This window comes from Oryctolagus cuniculus, chromosome X (genome assembly GCF_051225735.1).
Source record: "Oryctolagus cuniculus isolate XC-2025 breed Fujian yellow rabbit chromosome X, ASM5122573v1, whole genome shotgun sequence".
Lineage (NCBI taxonomy): Eukaryota > Metazoa > Chordata > Mammalia > Lagomorpha > Leporidae > Oryctolagus > Oryctolagus cuniculus.
This window is the reverse complement of record NC_142888.1, coordinates 109,803,937-109,830,884: the sequence shown is the minus strand read 5'-3', so window position 1 is coordinate 109,830,884 and position 26,948 is coordinate 109,803,937. Positions and strand designations below refer to the sequence as shown.

At 44.7% G+C, this 26,948-nt stretch overlaps 1 protein-coding gene across 9 annotated transcripts in view; it reads left to right on the top strand.

Moving 5' to 3' along the window:
- The window catches only part of HS6ST2 (heparan sulfate 6-O-sulfotransferase 2), a 322,049-nt gene extending 295,309 nt beyond the window's left edge, over nt 1-26,740 (top strand). For all 9 annotated transcript variants that reach the window (XM_089324345.1, XM_008273223.5, XM_002720300.6 and 6 more), the window contains one exon: nt 23,582-26,740. In XM_089324345.1, coding sequence (XP_089180471.1) covers nt 23,582-24,482 — 901 coding nt within the window. In that variant the 3' untranslated portion in view covers nt 24,483-26,740. The remainder of the gene's footprint in view (nt 1-23,581) is intronic.
- The last annotated feature ends 208 nt before the right edge of the window (nt 26,741-26,948 follow it).

The window sequence follows — 26,948 nt, the reverse complement described above, 5'->3', positions numbered from 1 at the left end:
GGTTATTGCTAACAGGGGCCTTAGAGAACCACACATTTGATTAGGAGGCAAACCGTATCTCTGGCAAATAACCACAATTGTGCAGGGCTGTACCGGATATCACTGGAGAATAATCATAATTGTGCAAGGTATACCAGATGTCTTGCACTGTGCTAAACACTCACGGGTTATTTCATTGAAAACTCACAACTCTGTGAAATGAGTGCTTAGAGATGAAAAAACAAAACAAAAAAAAAAAAAAACAACAAAGCTTAGAGAGGTTTAAGTAACATAGAATGGGGCTTGCTTCCAGAACTTTCTGACTCCAGAGACTCAACTACAAAGCAATTCTCAGTGGCTGGCTATTTTTTCAAGATTCTGGGCCAGCCAACTCCGTGGGAAGAGAGGACGGGAGACATAAAAAGGAAGTGCACTCTTTCCAAGATGCCCACAACCTGGAAGGGAAAAGAACACTTAGGCATGAATACACATTACAAGATATGATGAACAGGCTTTCCTAAGAGAAGTCCAGATAACCCTTTCTTGGGGGTTCAGAGGAAGGTGTGAGTGCTTCAGCCGTGGACATCAGAAGGAAGGAAGCCTTGAGAAGACAGCATTATTTGGACAGATAGGTAAAGCAGGCAGTGTTGAGCCTGAAGGGAACAACATGGGCCAGGTAGGGCAGCAAGGTGGGGCATAGGGAGGAGGAGCTGGGTTTGCTTAGCAGGGGTGGCGAGTGTCTGGCCTGCATGCCATATAAGTTCTGCAAAACCCTTTGATCTGACCCTGACAAGGCAACCACAGGCAGGACTTGAAATTCAATTCGCCTGTAGCGGGCTAATTTTTAAGTTGATGATTGTGTATGGCCTGTGAATGATGTTATACATAGCCAAATAGAGCCTCTGACAAAAAAAAAAAAAGGTAAAAGGTCCCTACCCCCACCCTGTGGGTGTCAGTGTGCAGAGCATCAGTGATAGAAGATGAGGTTGGGCTAATAACCTAAGGAGAAATCACAGACAATATTTAACTAACAAGCAGTCTGCTAATTTTCTCTGCAAAGCCTTGTGCTTTATCTTTCATATCTTTGTTTTCAGATTTAGTTTTAATTTTAAGATTGATTTTATTATTTAAAGATTTCTTTGTTTCAAAGACAGAGTTACAGAGAGATAGGAAGAATCTTCTGTCTGCTCAATCACTCCCCAGATGGCCATAATGATCAGTGATGAGCCAGGTGGAAACTAGGAACCAGGCGCTTCATCTGGGTCTCCCGCATGGATGCAGGGGGCCCAAACACCTGGGCCATCTTTTGCTGCTTTTCCCAAGCCATTAGCAGGGAGCTGGATTGGAAGTGGAGTATCCAGGACTAGAACCCATGTACATGGGATGCTGGAGTTATAGCTGGCAGCTTAACCCCTGTGCCACGTCAACCCCCAGATTTACTTTTAGAGATTCCTGGTGGTTCTTTAGATCTAGGAAAATTCAAGGCAGCCACGTTCACCTTTGGGGTCCTTAGTGTTCTTCTCAGCCTCCTTTTCCTTTTGCAAAATTTGGTGCTCATCTCTACCCAACCCTGTAATGTACCCCTTCCCCAATGTACCCTTACTCCAACAAGCTATCCAAGTATAAAGACTGCTTGAGGGATATCTTAAGGGTTACTTAGTTTCTCTCCCATCTAAATGACTGATGATGGCTAATGAGTCCCTATTCCTTATACCCTATCCTCCTCGTACTGCACACATGCACAAGAGGCAGACCCTTAAACCAAAGGAGCAAACCCTAAGTTGTGGATCCCTGGCCAACTATGAGTGGAAGGGGCTGGGTTTCCCAGTACCCCTGAAATCACATCACCCTACAAAGCTGGCTCTGGTTGCTCCTCCTGTTGGAGTGCTGCAAAGAGCTCTGCACTGTGTCATGCAAAATTCCTTTCATTTGAAAATAAAAGCAGCACAGTGGCATGGGGTAGCAAAGTGAGCCTGAATGTCTAGACATGGGTTTAAGACATCTGTAACTTGATCACTTATTAGCTGGCTGACCTTTCACCTCACTGTGCACTAATATCTGTTTATAAAATGGGCTGGACCTGTCTATTTCACAGACATATGGGAGAAGAATTAAATGCACTTTCTTTGAAAAAAAAAAAAAACAAAACAAAACACTCTTTGCCATGGAGAACTTTTTAGAAGAAAAAGGCAAAGAGAAGAGAGGGTTATGCCTTCAAAAAGGTTTGGAATAGCTCTTTAGCCCTTGAAAATGAACTGTGAAAAGTAAATATTTCTGATTATTTAAGAACCTCAGAGGTGACTCACCCTTCACCTAAGTTGTGCTTGGTGCACCGAAATGCGGCAACACTTGGCCTCTCCAAGATGGAGCTGGCCATATTGCAACTGTTAACACATTCTTTCCACCACGTAGAAGGTGAAGGTCGATGTGCTTTCCCCACACACATTTCTAGTAACACCTTAACTCAGGAATGTTAAATGGAAGGAGGTAGGGTGGGGGAACAACGGGACTTCGAAAATAGCCCTAGGGAAATCAAATCTTGTTTTAACTTTGCGTGTTCATGACTGATTCATGATGCAGAAAAGGGAAAAGAAAAGTTTGATCAAAACTGTCACCACGTGGGCTCATTTTAAATTTCCTTTGCTCTTCTGAACAGAAAGGAGTAGGTTTCCTGATTACCGAAGCAGCCTTTCACCTGCACGCAGTAGGCAGTCACCTCGCAGCTGTGATTTCAGAGAGGCCTCCTGCCCTCACAGTACTTGCACTTCTGCTGCCTGCGAGTCCACCGTTAGTGTAGAGGGGACAGCATTGACCCTTAGGTGACAGCTCTTTAAAAGGAAAATCCTTCCTGGGGGTACTAAGCACATGAGACCTTGATGAAATGAGTTTTTCTAATCACTTTCCTTTGAGATCTAAGACTTGTACAGCCTAATCCCAGATTCCAGTGGGGGAGAGGCTGAAGGAGGACGGAGGCATAGGACTAGGGATAGAGGTCAGAGGCCCGAGGTAACTAGAAGTAGGATTTCAAGCTTCAGTGAGGCAGGGTATGAGAAGGGATCTTATTCACCCCTACAGATGGCATGAATGCCATGGTCTCTGCTGACTGGAGAAATGCCAATACTGAGGTCTGATAAGCCCCAGCATTTGGGGGTGGTGTTGGGAAAGTGGGGTGTGGGTGGCTTGGGGTACAATTCCCTTCAGTCCTGATTGGTGGGAGGCAGAACTGCTCTACAGCAGCGTGGGAGAGGGGAACAAGGAGCATCCTGAGTAGTTTCAAAGGTTCATAGTAGATGCTCCGTCAATTGACTAGCCGGCTGAGTTCTCATAAGGTGCTGACCCTGGGCTGAGAGGTAGGAGAGATGCCAAGTGGCTTGGCTGGTAAGGTATGTACAAGCTGGTGAGCAAGACGACACAAGAGAAACGGACTGTGCAGATGCTCACTCGGGCTTGTGTACAGCAAAGAGTACTGGGAAAACTGAATCCAGAATTAGGAGACCTGGCTTCTGGTCTCACTGCTGAAGGCTTGTGTATCCTTGGGCAACTCACCTCCTTTGTTTGAGGTTCTTTCCTCATCTGTAAAATGACAATTCTGTATCATGTCCTGTACGTTTCACAGGAATTGAGTGAAGATCAAAAGTTAGAAGAATGGTGAAAGCCCTGTGAAACTTCCGATTGTTATTAACCAGCCTCCCCCTCCACTTCCTTCTCCCTCCACTTCCTTCCATCCATTTTTTTTTTTTTTTGCATCCTTCTCCCAGGCACTGATATCACTGAATTTTCTTCAGATGGCTTTCCTTTAAAACCACTGTGGGGCAGAGGATGTCATTTCTAGTAAATTATCTGCCCGTTGCATCAACCTTGCTGTGGGTCACTATCTCCGAGAACCTCAATTCCAGGGAGTAAAACCAAGCCAAGAGGGGGGTTCTGCAGGAGGCTTGTGCAACGTGTAAAGGAATCTGCCTCTCCATTGGCGTGTCTTCACAATCAGTGCTTAATAGAAGATCCCAAGGGTAGTGCAGACTTCTAGTATTTGTTGTAATGTGAGGAGTCAGGGTCAGACATTTCTGTAGGTGTAAACACTGACCTTGAGTCATTCTTTTTTCTTTAAAAAATATGTATGGGGCTGGTGCTGTAGTGTAGTGGGTGAGGCCACCGCCTGCAGTGCCGGCATCCCATATGGGCACTGGTTCGAGTCCAGCTGCTCCACTTCCAATCCAGCTCTCTGCTGTGGCCTGGGAAAACAGTAGAAGATGGCCCAAGTCCTTGTTCCCCTGCACCCACGTGGGAGTCCTGGAAGAAGCTCCTGGTTCCTGGCTTTAGATCCAAGCAGCTCCAGCTGTTGCAGCCAACTGGGGAATGAACCAGTGGATGGCGGACCCCCACCCCCACATCTCCTTCTCTCTGTGTAGCTCTGACCTTCAAATAAATAAATAAATCTTATATATATATATATATATTGACAGGCAGAATGGATAGTGAGAGAGACAGAGAGAAAGGTCTTCCTTTTTGCTGTTGGTTCACCCTTCAATGGCCGCCGCGGCTGGCGCACGGCACTGATCCGAAGCCAGGAGCCAAGTGCTTCTCCTGGTCTCCCATGTGGGTGCAGGGCCCAAGGACTTGGGCCATCCTCCACTGCACTCCCGGGCCATAGCAGAAAGCTGGCCTGGAAGAGGGGCAACCAGGACAGAATCCAGCATCCCAACTAGGACTAGAACCCGAGGTGCCGGCACCGCAGGCGGAGGACTAGCCTATTGAGCCGTGGCGCCAGCTATGTATTTTAAAGGCAGAATTAGAGAGAGAGAGAGAGTCTTCCATCTGCTGGTTCATTCCCCAAATGGCTGCAATGGTTAGAGCTGGGCCGATCTGAAGCCAGGAGTCAAGAGCCTCATTCAGGTCTCCCAGGTGGGTACAGGGGCCCAAGCACTTAGGCCATCTTCCACTGCTTTCCCAGAAGCATTAGCAGGGAGCTGGATCAGAAGTGCAGCTGCCAGGATTCAAACCTGAGCCCACATAGGATGCCCCACGGAGCAAATTAACCCGCTGTGCCACAACACCAGCCCTGCATTAGTGTTTATGAATTTCTTGTATTGGGTACCTGCCAGATACAGGGGCTGCCTTTTCCTAAAGTTGCTTCCTGCTTGTCCTGCAGCTTGAGCATGATATTCAGAAAAGCTGAATACAGGAAGTCCAAGACTTGGTTTGGGGTCCTGGCTCTGACACCAACCGTCCATGTGACCATGGACAAGTCCCTGTTCGTCATCTCTAGGCCTTAGTGTTCCTGTTAGTCGGGGGACTTTGGAGAGGCCTGCCAACCTCGCTACTCTCTGCAAACCCTGGCTTGGTGGCCTTCATCTGTTAGTGCCTCCCTTTGGGCCCCCTCACAGGGATTTTCCTTTGCATCATGGGGTCAGTTTCCACATGTGCAATGTGGCTGTCACTCATTTGTAGAGCAGCTCAGAGCTCAGCGTGTCATGCAGCGAGGTGTGCAGCACTCTTGGGCTCCCTGTTTAGGGAGCCATTGCACTCCATGACCAATAAAATGGCCCTACCTCTTCTGCAGGGAAATAAGGGCCATTCTGCCCAAGATGGTGCTTGTAAAGTGAGTTTCTTTTTTAAAAAAAGAAAGCGGTTTCTACTCTGTCAAAAATTGTGAAATAGTTATGCTCTCCCCAAACAAAATACAACCATGATTTATATGTCACAGCATGCCTAGTTGTGTGATGTCCAATACTGTAAGTTTTCCCATCCTGTCGCATTTCCGACAGGTACAAAAATGTCTTGTCTTCTGGATTTGGGACATTACAGAGCCCTTGTTAAATTGCAACCTGGAGGAACATACAGGTGGGAGGGGGCTGATGAGCGCACTTGGCCCTTGACTCCTCAGTGCTACGCCGCTGATTTCAGGCGAGGTGCACCTGCAGCTTTTATCTACACCGTGGAAAAGGAGCCAGTGCTGCATGTAGATTCCAGAGCTCTGCAGGCTTTCAGCCTAACATAACCTTCAAAACAACGCCTGCTCGAGCGCCATCTTTGTGTCTTTCCTGCCCCTTCCGGTGCTCACCTCCAGTTGGACATGCAATGCTTTTTCAGTGGGGACAGCTTGGATGGCAGACTCACTCCCAACATCATCATGGTGAAGAAACAAGGCTGTGTCTGTTACCAAATGAGAGGGCTTCCAAAGTGTCATTTTCCATGAACTTTGGGAAGTCCCCGCATATATGGTGTTTATTGGTATATGTATGCAGCCATGGTTTTCCATAATTATGCCTTGTACAGCCTGAATACCTGAAGGGAAAAAAAGTCCTCCTAGGGGAAAGGAGGCATGACCTTGGCAGCCCTGGAAATTCTGCCCGGCCCCAGCTCTTCACAGTTGTAATGGTTAAGGAGGTCTGCTTTCCCCCACAATAGCCAGGGTCTGCACTTGTTCCCACACAGCACCTTAAAACAATATTAGAGCCCATGAAAGTCAACACTGGGCTCAAGAAGGGCAGCCTTCCTGGAGGGGGACACTTTCCCCCGTGCCGCTCTGGAAACTAGCACAATGCAGAGAGCTGGCATTTTTCCTGCCTGGGCTCCCTCTAATGATTTCTCCAAAGCACACTTGAGGGGCCTGCCTCCCAGACAGTGCATGTACAGCGGGCCCAGGTGGACAAGTGAGATCGGCTACAGGCAGCTGGAAATTGCCTTCAATAATATTTATTGACTGCCTACCCATGTGAGAAAGGCCTGTTACTTGAGTCCTGATCTCCGCGGAGGGCTCCACAGAAAATGATTCCATGTGTCTGGTTTTCTCAGAATCTGGAGACGGCAATGGAGCTGGCTGTGTCGTTTCTGCATCTGTGGAATGGGAAGCTTGGGTTGAAGTGGTTACCAGCCACACCCAGACCCCCAGACCCACAGTTTGGAAAGGTTCAGATCTCATCCCTAAGGTGCTTTTATTGTTTTTAATTATTTAATTTATTTGAATGGCAGAGTTACAGAGAGAGAGGGAAGGACGCACACACACACAGAGAGAGAAAGAGCGAGAGAGATCTTCCATTCTTTGGTTCACTCCCCAGATGGCCACAACAGCAGAGCTGGGACAGGCTGAAGCCAGGAGCCTGGAACTCTATCCAGGTCTCCCACATGGGTGGCAGGGACGCCATTGGGCCATCTTCTACTGTTTTCCCCAGGCATCTTAGCAGGAGACTGTATTGAAAGCGGAGCTGTTAGGACTTGAACCAATACTTTGATATAGGGTGCTGGCTTCAAAGGTGGCAGCTTAATCTACTGTATCACCATGCCCCCCTCCCATCTCACACCCCCCCAGGTTCTTTAAGGAGCCTTCAAACACTCAGTCCCTCATTTCACATCCTTATGTATACAACTGACACCTACTTCAGATTCCTGGCTCCAGACAAGCCAGGTGTACCCCAGGCCTTTGGCACCTGAGGCTGTGTGTTCAGGTGTAGGTGAGGAGGAATAACCCAGTGCATCAGAACAAGGACAGAGGACAGAGACAAGGACACGCCTGGCAGTGAGGACACAAAGACTTAATAGTGCATGGGCCAGGGCAGTGGGTAAGAGCTCAGACTCAGAAGTCACACAGACCTGGCCGGTGCTCACTAAGTAGCTCTTTGATTTTAAGAGGACTAAAGAACACCTTATAACTATTTAGCTATCTTTGTGCGATAAATGACAATAGAAATAACCATAACAATGAGCACTAACATTTGTTGTCTGTTCTGTTCCAAGCACAGTTCTAAGAACTTTATACAGTAATTTGTCATTTATCGATGGGGAAACATTATGAGAAAAGAGTTGCTAGGCGACTTTGTCCTTCGCAAATAGCACAGAGTGCATTTTATATGAACTAAGACAGTTTGGATGTCAATCAGCAATAAAACACTATGGGACCACCATCATATATGCAGTCCATCGTTGACTCAAATATTGTTATAATGTACATTACTCTCATATCTATGACCTCATTTCATCTTCATAAAGAACCCCCCCCCCCAAGATAGGCCAGCTTTGTGGTGCAGTGAGTTAAAGCACCACCTGCAATGCCAGCATCACACATGGGTGTTGGTTCAGGTCCTGCTCTGCTTCTGATCCAGCTCCCCGCTGATGCACAGGGAAAGCAGCAGAGGGTGGCTCAAGTGCTTGTATCCCTGACACCCACATGAGAAACCCAGATGAAGCTTCTGGCTCCTGGCTTCTTCCTGACCCAGCTTTGGCTATAGGGTCATTTGGGAGTGAACTAGTGTATGAAAAAGCTTCTTCGGGATCTCCCACATAGGTGCAGGGGTCCAAACACTTGGGCCATCTTCTGCTGCTCTCCCAGGCCATAGCAGAGAGCTGGATTGGAAGAGGAGCAGCCGGGACACTATCCGGCGCCCATAGGGGATGTCGGTGCTGGAGGCAGAGGCTTAGTCTGTTATGTCACAGCGCTGGCCCCCAGTAAATCTTTTTTTATATAAAAAAAAAAAAACTAAGACTTTCCTACATCCTAAATGAGGAACATAGAAACATACAGCTGACAATGACCAGAGCTGGAATTTGAATTCAGGAAGTCTGGCTCTAGAGTGGACATGTTGTATAGAAATACAGTGCAAAACAGATTTGTAATTTTAAATCTTGTAATTCTATATTAAGAAAGGAAAACTTACTTACAGATAAAATTAACTTGAATTATATATTTTATTCAACCGATATATCCAAAATGCTGTCATTTCAACATGTAAGCAGAATACAGAATAATGAATGAGCTATGGTGTCTTCCTCTAAGCCTTGGAGATCTTATTGTGCTTGAAAACACTGAGAGCACTCCTCAGTCAGATCAACCATGTTTCCAGAGCTCAGGGATGTGTGGCTGGCGGCTACCACGCTGGGCAGCCCTGCTCCAGAACACCACCTGCTCATGGCATTCACTGGGCCTAAAATGAAGGCATCAGCGGCCATTTACTATGTTTTGTGAAAAAGCATCTAGCACAGTGCCTGGCATATTGTATGCATGTGCTTCATCATAACCTTGATTGGTCTCCTCTTTGTTGTGCTGTTTGCTCAAGTTAGACCACCCCGTCCCCAACCATAGGCAGGCACGCCGGCACCAGCATATACACACTTGGTCAGATCCTTTCTATCTATTAGGACCTGGTCAGACTTTGCCTGCTCTTGCAGGAAACCTTCCTTGACGACAATATCACACAGTAAACTCTCTTCTTGACTCATTTTGCCCTTACTCTCTGTACGATGCAATGGGTACTTAAATTCTACTCTTATCCCCTTCTCACTGAATTATGCTCCTATCTCCCCAACCAAATTCTGAAATCTTTGAAAGCGGGAACCCGTAAACACATGACTTACTCACTGTGTGGGAACCTGTAAACACATAACTTCCTCACTGTGCTTGCATCCCTAATTTTGGCAACTTCTAGGTCCCTAAGTGTATAATGTAAGTGTATACACTGATCATAGATGTATTAAATACTTTTCTTGCAACCAAGGCCAACCCCTCACTTCTAGGGCTAAAAGGACACTGTATTTCCTCCTTGCACATGCGTGCTCTTGAATATCATGAAAATACCAATCATATTACATCCTCGTTTAAATAGTCATGTCTTGGACAATAAAAAGCACAAGAGCAATGGCTTCTCAGGACAAGAGGCATCCAGGATGTTCACCAAAAGCGTGAGCACATTGAACACTGTAGTCACACTGGGAGCAGTTGGAAATTTCCATGGCCTCCTCTTGTCCACTGAGGTTTGGAGCTTATTATTCCCCACCTTTGCCTACTCTTGTTTGAGGCTTGAGGAAGGAAGAGAATCAGCCGCTATTTCTGGCTGCTCTAGATGCCAGCCCTCAGGAGAGGGTAGTTTGGCAGGCAGTGCCACACAGAAGCACTCAGCAAGCTGAGAAGCACCATGTGGGGAGAAAAGAATTTCTGGAAGGAAAGTCAGGAAGCCAAGTGTGTTGATTAGTGGCAGAACTGGTCTCCATGGGACTTGGGCAGACTGTCTCTCTTTGTGGGGCTCATTCTACTTCATCTACACACCAAAGGGATTTTTCTCTAAGAGTGCCTTCCACTTCAAAAGCACACTGATTAGTAATGAATCAAGACTCACAAAATAATTTTGTAATGCAAAAAATTTGAAGAGTGGAAATATATGTTACAAAACTTTTGATGATGCCAAGAAATTGAGTGGATTTTTGGTAACAGCTAGTGATTATGGGTCATAAAGTTTGGAATTTCACATTTTGCTAAAGAACCCAACTTTCTCACTGTGTGCAGAAGTCCTTAGACTTCTGGGCTTTGGAACCTACTGGGCTTTGGGAAAGAGAAGAGCTACTCATTTTCCAAAGAAGTAAATATCACCAGGACTGATTGTGTGAGGAATTCCTCCTTGATCTTGAACTTACAGACATTAGAAGTCTTCTTTCTTTTCAAGGAGGAAAAAAAGAAACATCATTTTCCTGCTTTGTAACCGAAATATAAGAATGACACAGAAAAAACATCATTTTGTTTGGGGAAAGCTCATTTGCACTCTGAGTGTTGGTCACAATACACACAGATAGGTTAACAGTTAACCAGAGGAGGAAAAATAAATTCATTAAAGCGTTACTTTGTTAGCAGAGAACTGTTCCTTTGGGTAAGACATGAAGAATAACAGACAACCCCTGCAAGGAGAACTGAATATAGTCACATGTCACTTAACTATGGGGGATTTGTTCTGAGAAACAGATCATGAGACAATTTGGTTGTTATGCAAACTTCATAGGATATACTTAACACAAATTTAGGATGATGTAACCTACTACACACCTAGACTCTATGTCTTAGGGGACCACCATTGTATATGTGGTCCCTTGTGGATCAAAGTGCTGTTATGCCACACATGCCTGTAGCTTGTTTGATGTGTGCAAGACTTTCAGCCTCTTCCGAGTTGGTTTTGTATTCAGTAGATGCTCTCCATGAATGGTTATGTACCATCTTAGGAGTGCATTCTAGTCTTGAAAGAACCAGTGAAAGTCTCGTTTGTCCTATTGATCAGTGGACTCCCAAGGCTTGGTCCAGCTCACCACTTCTCGTGAGTTGTCCAGGGAGCCTGGCTGAGTCATGAACCCCATAGCATTAATGTGAAGGGGAAAAGGAGAGGTTCAGCATCAAGATCATTTAGATCTTTCCGGTCCTATGACGACAATGAAATGAAATCATAAGTGTCACTGCTCTGTGTAACCCACTGTCTGCTCACTCTTTTCACTAGATGAAGCATGACAAGTAAGCCACAGAACACTGTGACAAATGTACCAAAAATAACACATGTAAATGAGCATCCATCCACTTCAAAGTAGCCTATTTGTGACGTCTCACACTTATTTTATGAGGCTTCTACCACTGTTGATCACAGCATTTCTGAAATTCTTCTTTAGGGACTGCCAATATACTTATGAGTCATACAAGAAAATTAGTTAAAATTGCAACTCCAGGGCTTAAGGGATTCATTCACATTGGAGGCATATTTGCCTTTGATTCAATTTGCTACATTTTTATTTAGTCTGTGCTCATATATTAATAGTATTTGATCTGAAAGCCATCTTCCTTGCTTTGCCCAAATCATTTACATGCAATGGGAGGATCCATGCAGTTGGCTTTGCCACCAGTAGTCATGGAAGGAGAGTAGGCCTTCAGTGTTAGTGACTTCATGTCACTGTACAACCCTCACTCTCTGCAGAGTTCACTTTTCCACCACTCATCCAGGAGCAAGATGTGCAAAGGCTGAAACTGTTTTAAAAATACAAAACTAAGCTACAGGTATAATAAAATGTTTGCTCCTATTGATTTGGCCTAAGAATTTGTTTCCTTTCTCAAATTAACTTTTTATTGATTATTCCTGTGACCTTAACTTCTATGGGTTCGCTGGCCTTCTTCCATTAAAAAAATGGTTTTGATATTTATTTCCCTCCGAAGTAGTGCAGTAAAAACCTTATCGTGGCTTTTCATGAACCTGTGGCCCCAGCGGAAAGTCAATCTTTACAGCATGAGCCTCAGAACTTTGCCCAGACCTCAATTCCCTGGATTTTTCCTGAGCAGAAATGAGCATCCCGAGCTTCTCCAAGGAGTACAGGGAAGAACTTGAACTTGCTCTTGGGAACTCACTTGGCTTGCTCATATACTGCATATCTCCTAAGGTCTCTGAGGAATTTCTGATCTCTGAAGTCACATATCTAGAATGGTGGCTCTGCAGCTCAAGTTTGTTATGCATCAAAATTTCTAGGAGGGCTTCTTACAATATAGATTGCCAGGCCCCAACTCCCCGAGTTCCTAATTCAACAAGTGGAGCCTAGAATCTGCATCTCTAACAAGTTCTTAAATGATGCTGATGCTGCTGGTCCTGAGACCAGAAGTCCTGGGTTCATGTCCCAGCCCTGGAATGAGAAGAATACAGTTTTTGGAGTCAGAGATAAGCACATTCAAATCTGAACATCCATGCTCAACCCGAGATAGGACCTTGGGTCAGATCAGCTCAATTTCTGCAACCTTATAATGAAAATAATGACATAAGTATAGGATTCACAGGATTTGGGGGAGTTAATGTGTAAGTGTCGGGCACAAAGTGTGACCTGCTTGTGGCTATGCAGCTTTTCTAAGGAAGTGTCCTCTCTCAGGAGCCAGATAGCTTTGTACTTAAAGTAGGGGTGGTGAATTCTTTCAGGCCCGGTGAGTGTGCCATCCTTGGTAATCAACAGACACAAAGACAGGGTCTACTAAAAACATACACCTTCAACCCAGAAATACTCCTTGCAATTAGATTGACTCTCATGGGCTGTTGGTAACCTGAGAGTTCTAGGCAAGCCCTTACCTTTCTCTTAGGACCTTGATTTTCCAATTACTTTTTTTTTTTTAAGATTTATTTATTTGAAAAGCGGAGTTATAGAGAGGGAGGGAGGGAGGGAGGGAGGGAGGGAGGGAGGGAGAGAGGGAGAGAGAGAGAGAGAGAGAGAGAGAGAGAGAGAGAGAGAGATGTTCTATCCACTGGTCCACTCCCCAAATGGCTGCAATGGCCAGAGCTGTGCCAATCCAAAGCCAGGAGCCAGAAGCTTCTTCCGGCTCTCCCACGTGGGTGCAGGGGCCCAAGGACTTGGGCCATCTTCTGCTTTCCCAGGCCATAGCAGAGAGCTGGATCAGAAGCGGAGCAGCCAGGACTCGAACTGGCACCCACATGGGATGCCAGCACTGCACCACAGTGCCAGCCCTGATTTTCCCATTTCTAAAGTGAAATGTTTGACCTAGATGATTTGCTATCTTAAAGGTTTATTTTTGCTTTGACAGGTCTAAGATTTTGTGACATAGAACTCAGGCAGTTATTTCAGAATAGTCTATTAAGTCTATTAAGAGTAAAGGGTTGGGGCTGGCACTGTGGCGTAGTGGGTAAAGCCACTGCTTGCAATGCCAGCATCCTATATGGGCACTAGTTTGAGTCCTGGCTGCTCCACTTTTGATCTTGCTCCCTGATAATGCACCTGGGAAAGCAGTAGAGGATGACCCAAGTACTTGGGCCCCTGCAACCACATGGGGGACCCAGAAGAAGCTCCTGGTTCCTGGCTTTAGATTGGCCCAGCTCTAGCCATTGTGGCCATCTGGGGAGTGAACCAGTGGATGGAAGATCAATCTGTCTCTCTCTCTCTCTCTCTCTCTCTCTCTCTCTCTCTGTCTCTCTGTAACTTTGCCCCCTTTAAATCTTGAAAAAAAGTAAATTGAAAGTATGCCATTGCAAAAATTAAAACAAAAATAAAGGAGGATGGAGGGAGGGTGGAAAGTTTCATTATTTTCTTAGAACTTTATATGTGAAAAACATGAAATCTGTTTTCTTTATATAAATAATTTTTTAAAAAAATGAAAAGTTTGTGTTTACCCTAGCATTTAAGATGCCATTTAAGGGGGCTGGCGCTGTGGCATAGCAGGTAAAGCCACCATCTGCAGTGTCGGCATCCCATTTGGGTGCCGGTTCGAGCCCCGGCTGCTCCACTTCTGATCCAGCTCTCTGCTGTGGCCTGGGAAATCAGTAGAAGATGGTCCAAGTCCTTGGGCCCCTGCACCCACATGGGAGACCTGGAAGAAGTTCCTGGTTCCTGGCTTCGGATCGGTGCAGCTCTGCTTGTTGCAGCCATTTGGGGAGTGAACCAGCAGATGGAAGACCTCTCTCCCCCTGTCTCTCCTTTTCTTTCTGTGTAACTCTTACTTTCAAATAAATAAATACATCTTTTAAAAACAGGATGCCATTAAAAAAAAGATACCTGTTGTCCTATATCAGAGTACACAGGTTGGATTTCTGGCTCAAGCTTCTGACTCCACCTTGCTGCTACTACAGGTGTTGAGAGCAGCGGCACTGGCTCAAGTACTTGGATTCCTGTCACCCACATGGGAGATTTGTACTGCATTCCAGCTCCTGGCCCAGCCCCAACCCCATTGAGGGCATTTTGGAAGTGAATCAATGGGTGGGAGTTCTTGTTCTGTGTGTGTGTGTGTGTATCTCAAATAAACTTTAAAACATTTAAAAAAAAACAATGAAAAAAGTAGTTCTTACTTTTTAAAAAAGATTTATTTATTTACTTGAGAGGCAGAGTTACAGAGAGCTGCAGAGACAGAGAGAGAGGTCTTCCATCCGTGACCTGGTTCACTACCCCAGTGGCCACAATGGCTGGAGCTAGGCCAATCTGAGGCCAAGATCCAGGAGCTTCTTTTGTTTCCCACATGGGTGCAGGGGCCCAAGGACTTGGGCCATCTTCTCCTGATTTCCCAGGCCATAGCAGAGAGCTGGATCGGAAGTGGAGCAGCCGGAGCTCAAGCCTGCACTCATATGGGATGCCAGCACTGCAAGTGGAGGCTTAACTTGCTACACCACAGCACCTGCCCTAGTAGTTCTTATTTTCGTCCCTTTACTTACTTTTTTTTGACAGGCAGAGTTAGACAGTGAGAGAGAGAGAGAGACAGAGAGAAAGGTCTTCCTTCCATTGGTTTATCCCCCAAATGGCCTCTACGGCCAGTGCGCTGTGCCGATCCGAAGCCAGGAGCTGGGTGCTTCCTCCTGGTCTCCCATGCGGGTGCAGGGCCCAAGGACTTGGGCCATCCTCCACTGCCTTCCCTGGGCCACAGCAGAGAGCTGGACTGGAAGAGGAGCAACCGGGACAGAACCCGGTGCCCCAACTAGGACTAGAATCTGGGCGCCGGCGCCGCGGGCGGAGGATTAGCCTAGTGAGCTGCGGCCCTTTTACTTACTTTTAATACCCCTAAACTTCCCAGGCTTCCTTTAGACTAGGTACTGAACAGGAAGTCAGAGGCCACAGCTAAACATACCTAGGTCTTCTTCATAGCTAGACTTCCTTAAAATACTCCAAAAATGAACAAAAGATAAGGAAATGGAAAGGCAACATGCCTGGCATGATTGGTTTGCATTATGTACATATGTTGAAATATTGCTCAGTACCCCCATAAACATGTACAAGTGTTGCATGTTAATCCAAAATGTAAAAACAAATGAATTAAAAAGACAAAAAAATGCTCCTTCACAGGCATAAAATGGTATATATGTTATTTAATAGTGACATCTAGTGGTTTTTTTCTTATCAAAGACTAAGACATGCGTTTTCCTGTTAGCCCATCTTAAGCTCTGCTGCTTCTGCTGTAGACATTCATTCAACAATGTTTAATTAATCACATTATGTGCCAGGGAGTGGGTGCTGTGGTGCAGCAGGTTGAGCTGCCACTTGGGATGCCCACATCCTATACAACAGTGCTGATTTGAGTCCTGGATACTACTGTTCTGATCCAGTTCCCTGCTGACGCACCTGGAAGCAGAGTAAGCTAGCTCAAATATTTGAGTTCCTACCGCCCATGTAGGAGACCTGAATGGAGTTCCTGGCTCCAGGCTTCAACCTGGAGCAGCCCTGACTGTGGAGGACATCTGAGGAGTAAACCAGCAGATGGAATTCTCTCTCTCTCTCTCTCTCTGCTGTGTGTGTGTGTGTGTGTGTGTGTGTATTACTGTGACTTTCAAATAAATAAATAAATCTTAAAAAATATATCATATCAAGCTTATAGGAGCATATGTTGATAAATGATACTTGGCCTGCACACTCCTAGGGTTCATAGTAAAGTGGAGGGGGGGCAGACAGATCACTAGACAGTCACAACACATTCTGACCAATGGTACAGGGGGAGAATCCCAGGGCAGTTAGAACCGAGGCTAAGGAAGGTTTCATAGAGGAGGCGGTCTTTGAACTGAGTTTTGAAGGCGTTCACCACATAACCTACAAAGGCCAAATAGCCACTCAAAAGAGTGCGTAGTCCATATACAAAAGTAAAGGGCCTGTAGTGTCCTTTGGAAAATTAAGAAAACTTTTATAGACCTGAAGACCTTTGAAGCTGGGTGATTCCTTCTATGGGGAGCAGTCTTGTGCATTGTAGGCTGTTTAGCAGCATCCCCGGACGAGATGGCAGTAGCAACCCCTCCCCCAGGTGCAGCAATCACAGTGTCTCCAACTAGTGCCAGATGGCCTGGGCTTGGGAGTAAAGGACATACAGGAGGACTCAGTTGAAAAAGACTTGTGTAGAGGGAGCTCACAAGAGATAAGACCTTGCTGAAAGAGGGGTGGTTGCTGGGTCCACCAGGGCCCCAGGAGGCAAAGGAGCTTAGCCTTTATGTCATAGTGAATAGGAAGCCATTGAGAGAGCTTCCCTAGGGAGTGACAGGTCAGATGTGTGACACGGGCCTGTGGAAGTGGTATGGGACTGGAGGCTCAGAGGTGGGCCAGGACACTGCTGCGGCGATCCAGCAGAGAGAGAAGTCATGAAAGCTTGCACTGGGCAGTGCTGGGAAGAATGGATTCGAAGGCTGTTAAGAACTAGAATCAGCAGGACTTGGGGGAAATTTTCAGATGTCAGAAGAGAGGAGTTAAGGATGGTCCCCAGGTTTCCTGACTGGGCAACTCTTACCTTGGTTGCTGTTGTTTCCACAAATGCTTTTTCAATCACAAGGAAACATTGACCTAGACTTGTAGATGTGAAACAGATTTACTGTAGTTCACCGGTTTCCAGCTTGTCTGAGTCTAGGGAGACAAACTAAGTTCAGACACCATGAAACAGGTTTATGGCTCACAGATAAGGTATCAAGGGGCAACAGAAGTCTTGGATCCATTGGAAACCAGTCCCTCAAGTTTCAAGAAAGCTACCCAGGGCAGACAGATTTTTGACTTACACTGCTTCATTGCAGCTGAGGGACCCTAAAAAGTAGTGTGCTCTGGTAGTTATGCAGAAAAGCTTCAGAAAGTTTGTGAACATGTATATTATGAAACATATGTGTATGGATTTTGAAAATTGTTTTGCACTGAGACCAGTGCTGTGGTGCAGCAGGTTCAGCCACTGCTTATGGTGCCAATAGCCCAAATCAGAGTTCCAATTCAAGTTCCTGGCTACTCCACTTCTCATCCAGCTTCCTGCTAATGCACCTGGGAAGGCAGTGGAAGATGGCTCCAGTACTTGGTCTCCTGTTCCCCATGTAGAAGAACCAAATAGAGTTCCAGGCTCCTAGCTCTAGCATGGCCCAGACTTGGCTGGGGGGTGGCCATTTGTGAAGTAAATCAATGGATGAAATCTCTATCTCTATCTCTATCTCTATCTCTATCTCTGTCTCTATCTCTATCTCTCCCTCTCCCTCTCCCTCTCCCTCTCCCTTTCTGTCCCTCTCTCTTTCACTGTGCCTTTCAAATATATAAATGTATAATCTTTAAAAAATTGTTTCTACCAAAGTAAACTAATCTTTTAATTGCATTTTCCCCACTAACTTTTGAAGCCCCCTTTATACCTCCAGATAGCTTACTGACAAAGCTTTGAGGGTCATCCTTCTTCCAGGGGAGAGGGGAGCAAAGCCCTGGCTATCCTACATGGTTCCTTTCTGCCTCAAAATGTTACACTCCCAAGAGGGACAGGAACAAGGCCAGGCTGCTTCAGGCAGTTACTCCCTGTCTCAGCATATTGCATTCTCAGCACATGCTACAGTTCTTGAAAATCACAAGCAAGAAAAGGAGGAACTGGGTCAATCCTAGGCCACCTAGAGAGTTAGCCTGCAGTAGAGGCGATGAACCTTTCTCTCCATTGTGCCTGAAAAGACACCGTGGGCCTACAGAGGCTTCCAATAATCAGTCATTGAATTAACCCAGGCAACTGCTGGGGAGTCCTGACTCCATTTTGAAAATGTGACACTTGGTCATGTTCATTAAGTGATCCATTTGGTCGCAAGACAGACCTGTTCAATTACTAGTAACTGAAACTGGCTGATTATGATTTTCTTGAGGCTGAGCTAGTTTCACTCATTTAAAATGAAATCAGCCCATTCAGCAGCACCCTTTAGGTTTATCTCAACCTGGAGGGAGATTTCCAGCAACTACCGCAGACCTGCCCTCAACTGCATCTTGCTCTGTTTTGACCAATGCTTGGATAGGGACAACGCCCACAGGAACAAGAAAGTATGGCGAAGATAAAGGTGGCGTCATCAGACTCTGCATGTATTTTCACAGGCTTAGACTTACTCTAAGAAGAAGAAATTAAAGAGAGCTACACATAAATTATATCAATCCAAGACAATGTAGATTAAGTTTCAAAATGACATATATGTGAAAAATGGAAACAATTTGTTCACTGTGTGTCAGTGGTATGGCATGGCTGCCATAAAGGCCCATGTGATCAGAGGCCACTTGAAGAGAAATGGTGTCAAGAATGAGGGAGGTGACAGATTGTCCTCTCTTGTCACTTGTCAGGTCATGCCTAGAGCACCATAAAGTGCGACAAATTCAAAGGCAATGATAGGATCATAAGGGACCTTGAAGTAGTATATAGACTAGTTGAAGACCATATTTAGCACAAAGAAGACAAGCCCCTGGTTATGTAAATGCTGTCTTCAAATATCTGAGGGTACACGCGTGATACTAAAATCACATCCTTGTGTAGGTGCACACGGTCAGGAACCATCCCTTTTAGCTGACCACCCCATATCATTGTCTTAAGCCCAGATTGCTCTCTGAGTGATAGAGCTGTACATTCAAATCTCTAACTGGGTGTTCCACAGGTACCTCAAATCTTCCCCCAGATACCTGAAAGACCTCTACTCTTAACCCTCCTAACTCTCTCCTGCTCCCCTCTTTTTAAAACATTAACTTATTAATTTGAAAGGTAGAGTGACAGAGGGAGAGGAGAAAGGGGAGAGGGGGAGAGATATCTTCCATCTGCTGGTTCACTCCTCAAATGCCTGCAACAGCCATCCCTGAGCCAGGCCAAAGTTGGGAGTCAAGAACTCTATCTGGTTCTCCCATGTGGGCGGCAGGAACCTGAGTACTTAGGACATCTCTACTGCCTCTCCGGTGTGTTAGCAGAAAGCTGGGTCAGAAGGGCCTTCCAACATGTGGTGCAGGCATTCCAAGTGGCAGCTTAACCCACTGCACCACAATACCCACCCCTCCCCTGCATTCCTTTTGCACAAGATTTTGTTAATTCCACCTCCTAAGTATTTCTGTGGTTTTCTCCTCATCCTCTTTTGCCTTGTCTTCTGTAGTATGTTCTTATCTAATTTCCCTACATCCATCTCCGTAAACCCTGTACCATGCTCTTTCTAAAACACAGTCCTCATCATTTGATCCCCTGACTTAAAATTCTCCAAAGATCTCCCTGGTGCCTACAGAATTAATTGTGAATTCTAAACTATGGCATTCAATGCCTTCAACAACCAGGCTTCAATTCCCACCACTACTCCTTAACTCTCCATAAAATGTTTATTTTTTTAAAAAATTGAGTTTTTATTTTTAACTTCTATATAGAATTGTACATATTTATGGAGTATAATGCAATGGTTCAATACTTGTATACATTGTGTAATGGTCACCCAGGGAAAACATCCATTGTAAGGATGTATCATTTCTTTATGGTGAGAACATTCAAAATCATTTTTTTGCCCTATGAGACTGCTTCTCTAAAAACTCTCCCCTCTGAATAATGAGCATCCTGGATCATTTATGCAACAAAACCACCAAGGTGTTATACCTGTCTTCTCACCTCCAACACATGGTACAATTCCAAGGGCCAGTGGCCACTGGGCACCTGCCCTTAAACAGATCTTCCTTTTCACCCATGGGATAGTATTTTCAAACAGAATCGACTGCTTCTAGTTGAGCCAGTTTGGGCCCCAAGACTACTTGCCCTGGAAGAAGGAGACTGTTGACCCTGAATCTCCAATTATTGTCCTTTGGGTCTAGACAGCTGTTATTACGAAAGCAATTCACACGCGAACGCGTGTGTGTGTGTGTGTGTGTGTGTGTAGACTGAGGCTGCCCACATTAGGCTGTCCTTACTCACACAGCCACTAGGCGACCTTCAGGTTGTAGGGGTACTGGATCCACACATCTTTAACAGAAGAGTGTATGTATGTATGTATCTGTGTCTCTGTGTTGTATCTGTGTATGTATCTGTGTCTCTGTGTTGTGTCCTCTGTCTCTCTAGGTTGGGAGTAGTGCTTACAAAATCTTCACTCTGACACTAACCCTGATGGTTGCTATCTCTGCCCTGAAAGACCAGGAGGAATTTTTAAGGAGCTGCCTTGTACTGTGGTGCAGTCTAAAATTGACCAGAAGATGTCACTGTAGGCTTAAGCCAGTACAACAGATTCAGACAGGAGAATTGTCAGCTAAGCATGAAGGTGACTCCATTATGGAGCTTTAAAACACCCAGCACCCTGCAATGCAATGCATGCCTGGAAAAACTGGTTGAGAAGTTAACCCAAATGTGTCACTAGATTTAATACCTTTCCCCCCCTCCAAATCATCGGTCTAATTGCCACCAAACTATTGCCTCAGGCGTAGCATAAAGGCTCGATTATATGTACTGAATGAATGAATGAACACCAAAACTAGCAGTAGAAGGAGGAAGCCCAAGGGCATAGTAGTAACTTTATTGGTAAAGGCTGCTAGGGGACAAAAGTTACCACTCTTGGCAGTGTGTTTTTACAGAGAAGATTTTTCGTGGCACTAGCTAGGTCAGGTCCTGGGAAAAGTAGTAAGATAAATTAAGGTGCTCTGTGCCCCCTCTCCACACTCAGCCCCAGATGCTTCTCTTGTGCCCAATGCTTGTTTATTCCAAAAAAGCATATAAGGTGAATTTTTTAAAAGATGAATTTTTAAAATCTTCCTGTGATTTTTGCAAGGTTCTTGGAAGAAGATCTAAAGTATTTGTATGACCCCAGCGCTCTCCTTCCCCTCATCCATGGAATAGTTCTCTTTTTTTAATTTTTAAAGATTTGTTTGTTTATTTGAAAGGCAGAGTTACATAGAGAGGAGGAGGAGAGAGAGAAAGAGAAAGAGAGAGAGAGAGAGAGAGAGAGAGAGAGAGAGAGAGAGATCCTTCAGTCCACTGGTTCAATCCCTAAATGGCTGTAATGACCAGGGCTGGGCCAGGCCGAAATCAGCTGGGACTCCAACCGGTGCCCAGTCCATGTCTTAGCCTGCTGTGACACAGCGCCAGCCTTTGGAATAGTTCTTTAAAATGAGCAGTTTTTAAAAGAGTTACTGAGATTCGGCTCTGTGCCAAATATAAAGGCTGCTGGAATGGATGGGATGAGGGTTATGGAAGCATAGGGCTGACTTCCTGTCCTGGAAAACATAGAGATTAAATGGAAATGCAAACAAGTAATTGTAATAAAATGTAAATTTTATTACATAATTTTTTATTACATAAAACATAGTGTGTAAGGCCACTGCTTGTGATGCTGGCTTCCCATGTGGGCACCGGTTCATATCCCCAGTGCTACACTTCTTATCCAGTTCTGTGCTAATGGCCTGGGGAAAGCAGTGGAGGGTGGCCCAAGTGCTTGGGCCCCTGCATCCACATGGAAGCCCCAGGAGAAGCTCCAGGCTCCTGGCTTCAGCCTGGCCCAGTCCTAGCCATTGCAGCCATCTTGGGAGTGAACCAGCAGATGGCAGTTATCTCTCTCTCTCTCTCTCTCTCTCTCTCTTTATCTCTCTCTCCCTTCTCTCTCCTTGACTCTGACTTATAAATAAATAAATATTTAAAAAAATGTTTTAACAAAGGCTGAGCATGGAAACACAATGGCAACCCAGAAGAAGTGAAGACTGGCAGCAAGGGGTGGGGTAGAGTTTATCAAAGGATGAATTGGTGCTTGAAGCCTGGGTAAAATTTCGCAGCTAACAAAGGAAGATCTTACCCTGCATAGAACAGAGACATAGAGGATAGGTCTCTGGATGCCTGAGTTGCTGGAAACCAAAGAGCTGGGAAGCACCATGTCCCCAGAGGACATCAGCCAGCATTCAGTCAGGCTGAGCAGGCTTCCTCTGTGTTCTCTGATTTGTATAGAAAGCCACCATTCCCTCAGATGGAGACAAGCGCATTTCAGAAGAGTTGTAAGCCGTATCCCAGGTTTCCTTTAAGAAATGACAGGAAATAATCTGTGTTTATTGCCATTTTCCTTCCACAATACACTTTTCCGTGACCTCCGCCGTGCCTGCTTTGAAACAAACTTCTCAGTCTTGTTTCCTATCCGTGGCCTTGCGCCATCACATCCGAGACCTGGATGTTTTGAAGGTCTGGGGCCGTGAGTGTGTGCACCTGTTGGGGGCATGGATGTGAGTGTGTCGGTGTGTAGTTTCAGTGTTAGCTGGTCTGCTGTTTAAGCCAGGCACGGTATCTATTTGCAGCTCCGGAGAGAAGATAGCCATACCTCAAAGCCTCCACACTTGCTGACATTCATGTGTCCTGTCGGTGTTGGTAAGGAACAGGGACGTTTTGGCGCTGATAGAGTCAACTTTCCTACCTGGGAATATTATCATGTGAGCAAGGGCTGAAATCGAGGTAGTAGCTTGCATATGTGCCATTGGCAGCTACTGTGTCTATTTCAGTCCCGTTTATTTCTGGAGGCCAAGCTATTCTGCCTATCTCTGCATTCCATTTCCATAACGTACGAGGCCCTGATGTTATGACAACAGCCAGAATCAAGAGTATCATAGCAAACGCTCTTCCAGCGAGGTTTGTTCTTTTTTTTTTTTTTAAAGACATTTAGATTAGACTGGATATTGGGAAAATGCATGTGCATATTGAATAAGAAAGATTAGAATTCGAGCTCACTTATCAACTCCATTTCATGTCAATAAATCATTTGCTTCCACCGAGTCTCCATTTCATGATCAGGAAACGGGGGCTTTGGGACCATAAACAACATGGTTACCTACTTAGCCAGTGCGTCACCAGGAGGATTTGCCATCGGCTGGAGCAGGAGCAATAGAAGGGAAGTGGGGATGAACAGCCAAGCTGATGTCTTGAGAGTAACCGCTTTGTACCTGCTTTAGCTGCAGATTCAGTGAAACAATTAGCTATCCTGCTAGGCTAACGGGACTGATGGAGGGACGGGGGCTGCAGCAGAGTTCACAGGACACATGGCACTCGGACCTTAGCATTCCCCCCTTGTCTTTCTTAATGGCTAGTGAACGTCACATGTGCCATGTACCTCCCTGACTCCACTTATGTCAGCCACATCTCTGACTTTGGGTCTTTGTGCTTTATCCACAGGAACTTCCACTACATCACCATCCTCCGCGACCCTGTGTCCCGCTACTTGAGTGAGTGGAGGCATGTCCAGAGAGGGGCGACATGGAAAGCATCCCTGCACGTGTGTGATGGAAGGCCCCCAACATCTGAAGAGCTGCCCAGCTGCTACACTGGCGATGACTGGTCTGGCTGCCCACTCAAAGAGTTCATGGACTGCCCTTATAACCTAGCCAACAACCGCCAGGTGCGCATGCTCTCAGACTTGACTCTGGTAGGCTGCTACAACCTGTCTGTCATGCCTGAAAAGCAAAGAAACAAAGTCCTGCTGGAAAGTGCCAAATCAAATCTGAAGCACATGGCATTCTTTGGCCTCACTGAGTTTCAGCGGAAGACCCAGTATCTGTTTGAGAAGACCTTCAACATGAACTTCATTTCGCCGTTTACCCAGTATAATACCACTAGGGCCTCTAGTGTAGAGATCAATGAGGAAATCCAAAAGCGCATTGAGGGACTGAATTTTCTGGATATGGAATTGTACAGCTATGCCAAAGATCTCTTTTTGCAAAGGTATCAGTTTATGAGGCAGAAAGAGCATCAGGAAGCCAGGCGGAAGCGTCAGGAACAACGCAAATTTCTGAAGGGTAGGTTCCTTCAGACCCATTTTCAGAGCCACAGTCAAGGTCAGAGCCAGAATCCAAGTCAGAATCTGAGTCAGAACCCAAATCTGAATGCAATTCAGAATCTGACTCAGAATCTGCTGCACAATCTGATTCAGAATCTGACTCAGAGTTCGAGTCAGAATTTGAGCCAGAAGGAGACCCGGGATAGCCAGAGGCAGAAACCAGGGCAGGGGCGCAATGAGAGCAGCCACGCCAGCAACGGTACCCATGACTACATAGGCAGTGTAGAGAAATGGCGTTAGTTGACTCAGAAAGGCTTGTGCACACTTCCCTCAATGCGCCACCAAATAGATGGCAGATCCTAAAAGATCAAAGTGTCCAAACACACCCTGCTTCCTTAACTTGGGAAGATTTTAAAAAAAAAGTTTAGATGTTGCCTTTACAGTTGCCTTTCAATTAAATGTTATACTGTGCATGGGTAAAACAAATCTCAGTATGTAATTAAATTGTCTTTTTTGGGATTGGTCTATTTATGAAATCCAAAAGCCAAACCAGACTCACCAGAAATTGCTGTTTAGATATTTTAAGAAGTTCTTAAATTAGTTAGGGAGACAAAATGAAAACATCAAATGCAACCATTTAACTTATGGCTAAGAAATGGACTTTAAATGATTCATGATACACTGTTAAAACCCAATCTTAGAAGCAAACTTTTTTTTTTCCCAAGAATAAGCATAAGTATAAGCAAACTGACAGAAGTGAAACACAAAACCTTTCATTTTGTTCTGATTTTAACAAGGAATCTATTGAAGTAGAATAACAACTGATGATAAATTTCACCAAAAATGTAGAAAATGAAAAATTCTTCTCCCCAACATGGGTGGTTTTATATAAAAATTCTGGCTTTTCAAGAACAGGATTCCTATCTTGTAATTCAAGGGATGTTTAAATTTTAAACTTTTTATACCTTCTACTGTTTAAAGGTTTTAAACAGGGTGTGTCTCATATCAAACAGAACACTTTTGTTTCCAAATGGAATACCAATGTAAAGATCTAATTTCCAGATGCTTCCCTGGCACTGTAATCTCAACAGCTCTGGAATCTTTTTGGCGCTGCTTCTCATTATTTTAAGGCTTCTCCAAGTTGTGCTCATTCCAAACTAACTCATGTATAGACTCTTTCTTCATCATCTAAATGGTGTGTTTCTGAATTTATTGTGGTATATAATAATCCTGCATTTAAAGTCAGGGCTTTCTTTCTATAAACATGTCTTATCAATGTTTGTGTAGTGAGGTCCTTATCAAGAGACTCTTGAGCAGGATAACGTGTCTAAAAATATTCTTGAAGTTATTCTTGATCAGATATAACTGAACCTGAATGTGAACTGTTCTTTACTTTTTGTATACCTGTATTGTAATGTTTCTGGTTGAGCTGGCTATTTCTAGCCCATTAGTTCTTTTTCATGTGGACACATTTATAAACAATTGCAAGAGCAAAGGCTGATAAATGGTAGAATGAACATTGGGATAGCCGGAGTTACTCAATAATACCAAAAGCTACCCCCTGATACTTTGGGTTAATCCTTCTACCAGGTTTTTGTTTAAGAAAGAACACTAGGAAAAAGTGTCCTGACATGAAGTTAAGTATCAGAAACATGTGAGTTGAGAAGAGTGATTTGGGAGTGTAAGTCTGTGCAAAAATAATACTTTTATGGTATCAATTGCAAATTGAGCAATGTAGAAAGAAGAATGGAACCCACTGTGCTGTCAAGCACATGTCATGATTCTGGGCAGTTTCTGTTTTACGGGTTTTGCTCCATTTTGTAAGGACGTATACTAACCTCCTGGCTATCAATCAAATAAGGTGATTGGAGCTGGCATTTATATTTGTAGTAGGGACATGCTTAGAAGTGTGACCATGAAGTCACATCTTGTCCCATCTGCTCATGTGTGTGATCTAGTTTCATCTGTAATAATATGGCCACAAACTAGACAAGAAGTTAAGTATTTGGTTTTAAAGTGTGTTTTCTTGACTCTGAGCTTGTATTATGATTTCTACCTTTTGTTTTGGCAAACAGTATCACAGTCCTGGGAATTTTGAGACCTAAATCCTGCAAGGAATTTGTTTTCCAAAACACACACCTTGACATGTCAGAGTGTTTTAGAGTGAAGCTATTTTGTGTACACTGTGTTTTTAAAATATTCTGTTGAGCACTTTGGTATTTTCAATTTTGTTTTAGTTTTAATTGAAGATGGTTGTTCTTCAAACCGACAGGTAGTGCTGCAAAGCAGGACAAAGCCCAAGCCAGTGGAAGAGCTTGTTATAGAAAAACCATTTTGTGTTATTGCTGTGGTGTGCATGGTTTGCAGAGATAAAGTACATTTTTCTCTGTCTATACTGATTATTGTATATAGGGGATGATATAAATATACATTTTTGTCATTGTCATGTAAATCACATGATTTCAACTGTAAACTTCTGTCCAATGGTGTAGCTTTACAAACCATTCACTGATTTTTGTGTAATTTAACAATAGATATGAAATAAAGTTTAAATTACAGGCTCTGAGTCATTTCATGGTTCTGAGGTTTGCACCCAATATACCTTCAACGTCATTGACCAGAACAGAATTACTTTTCACAAGGAGTTTTCCTTTCTCTCTCTTGACATCCGGGTATGGAAATGTGATGCCCCCACTGTAACCTCTCATGGTAACATGGCCTTAATTTGGGGTATATCTTTCTGGAAGTTGGTGTTTTGAGTAAAAG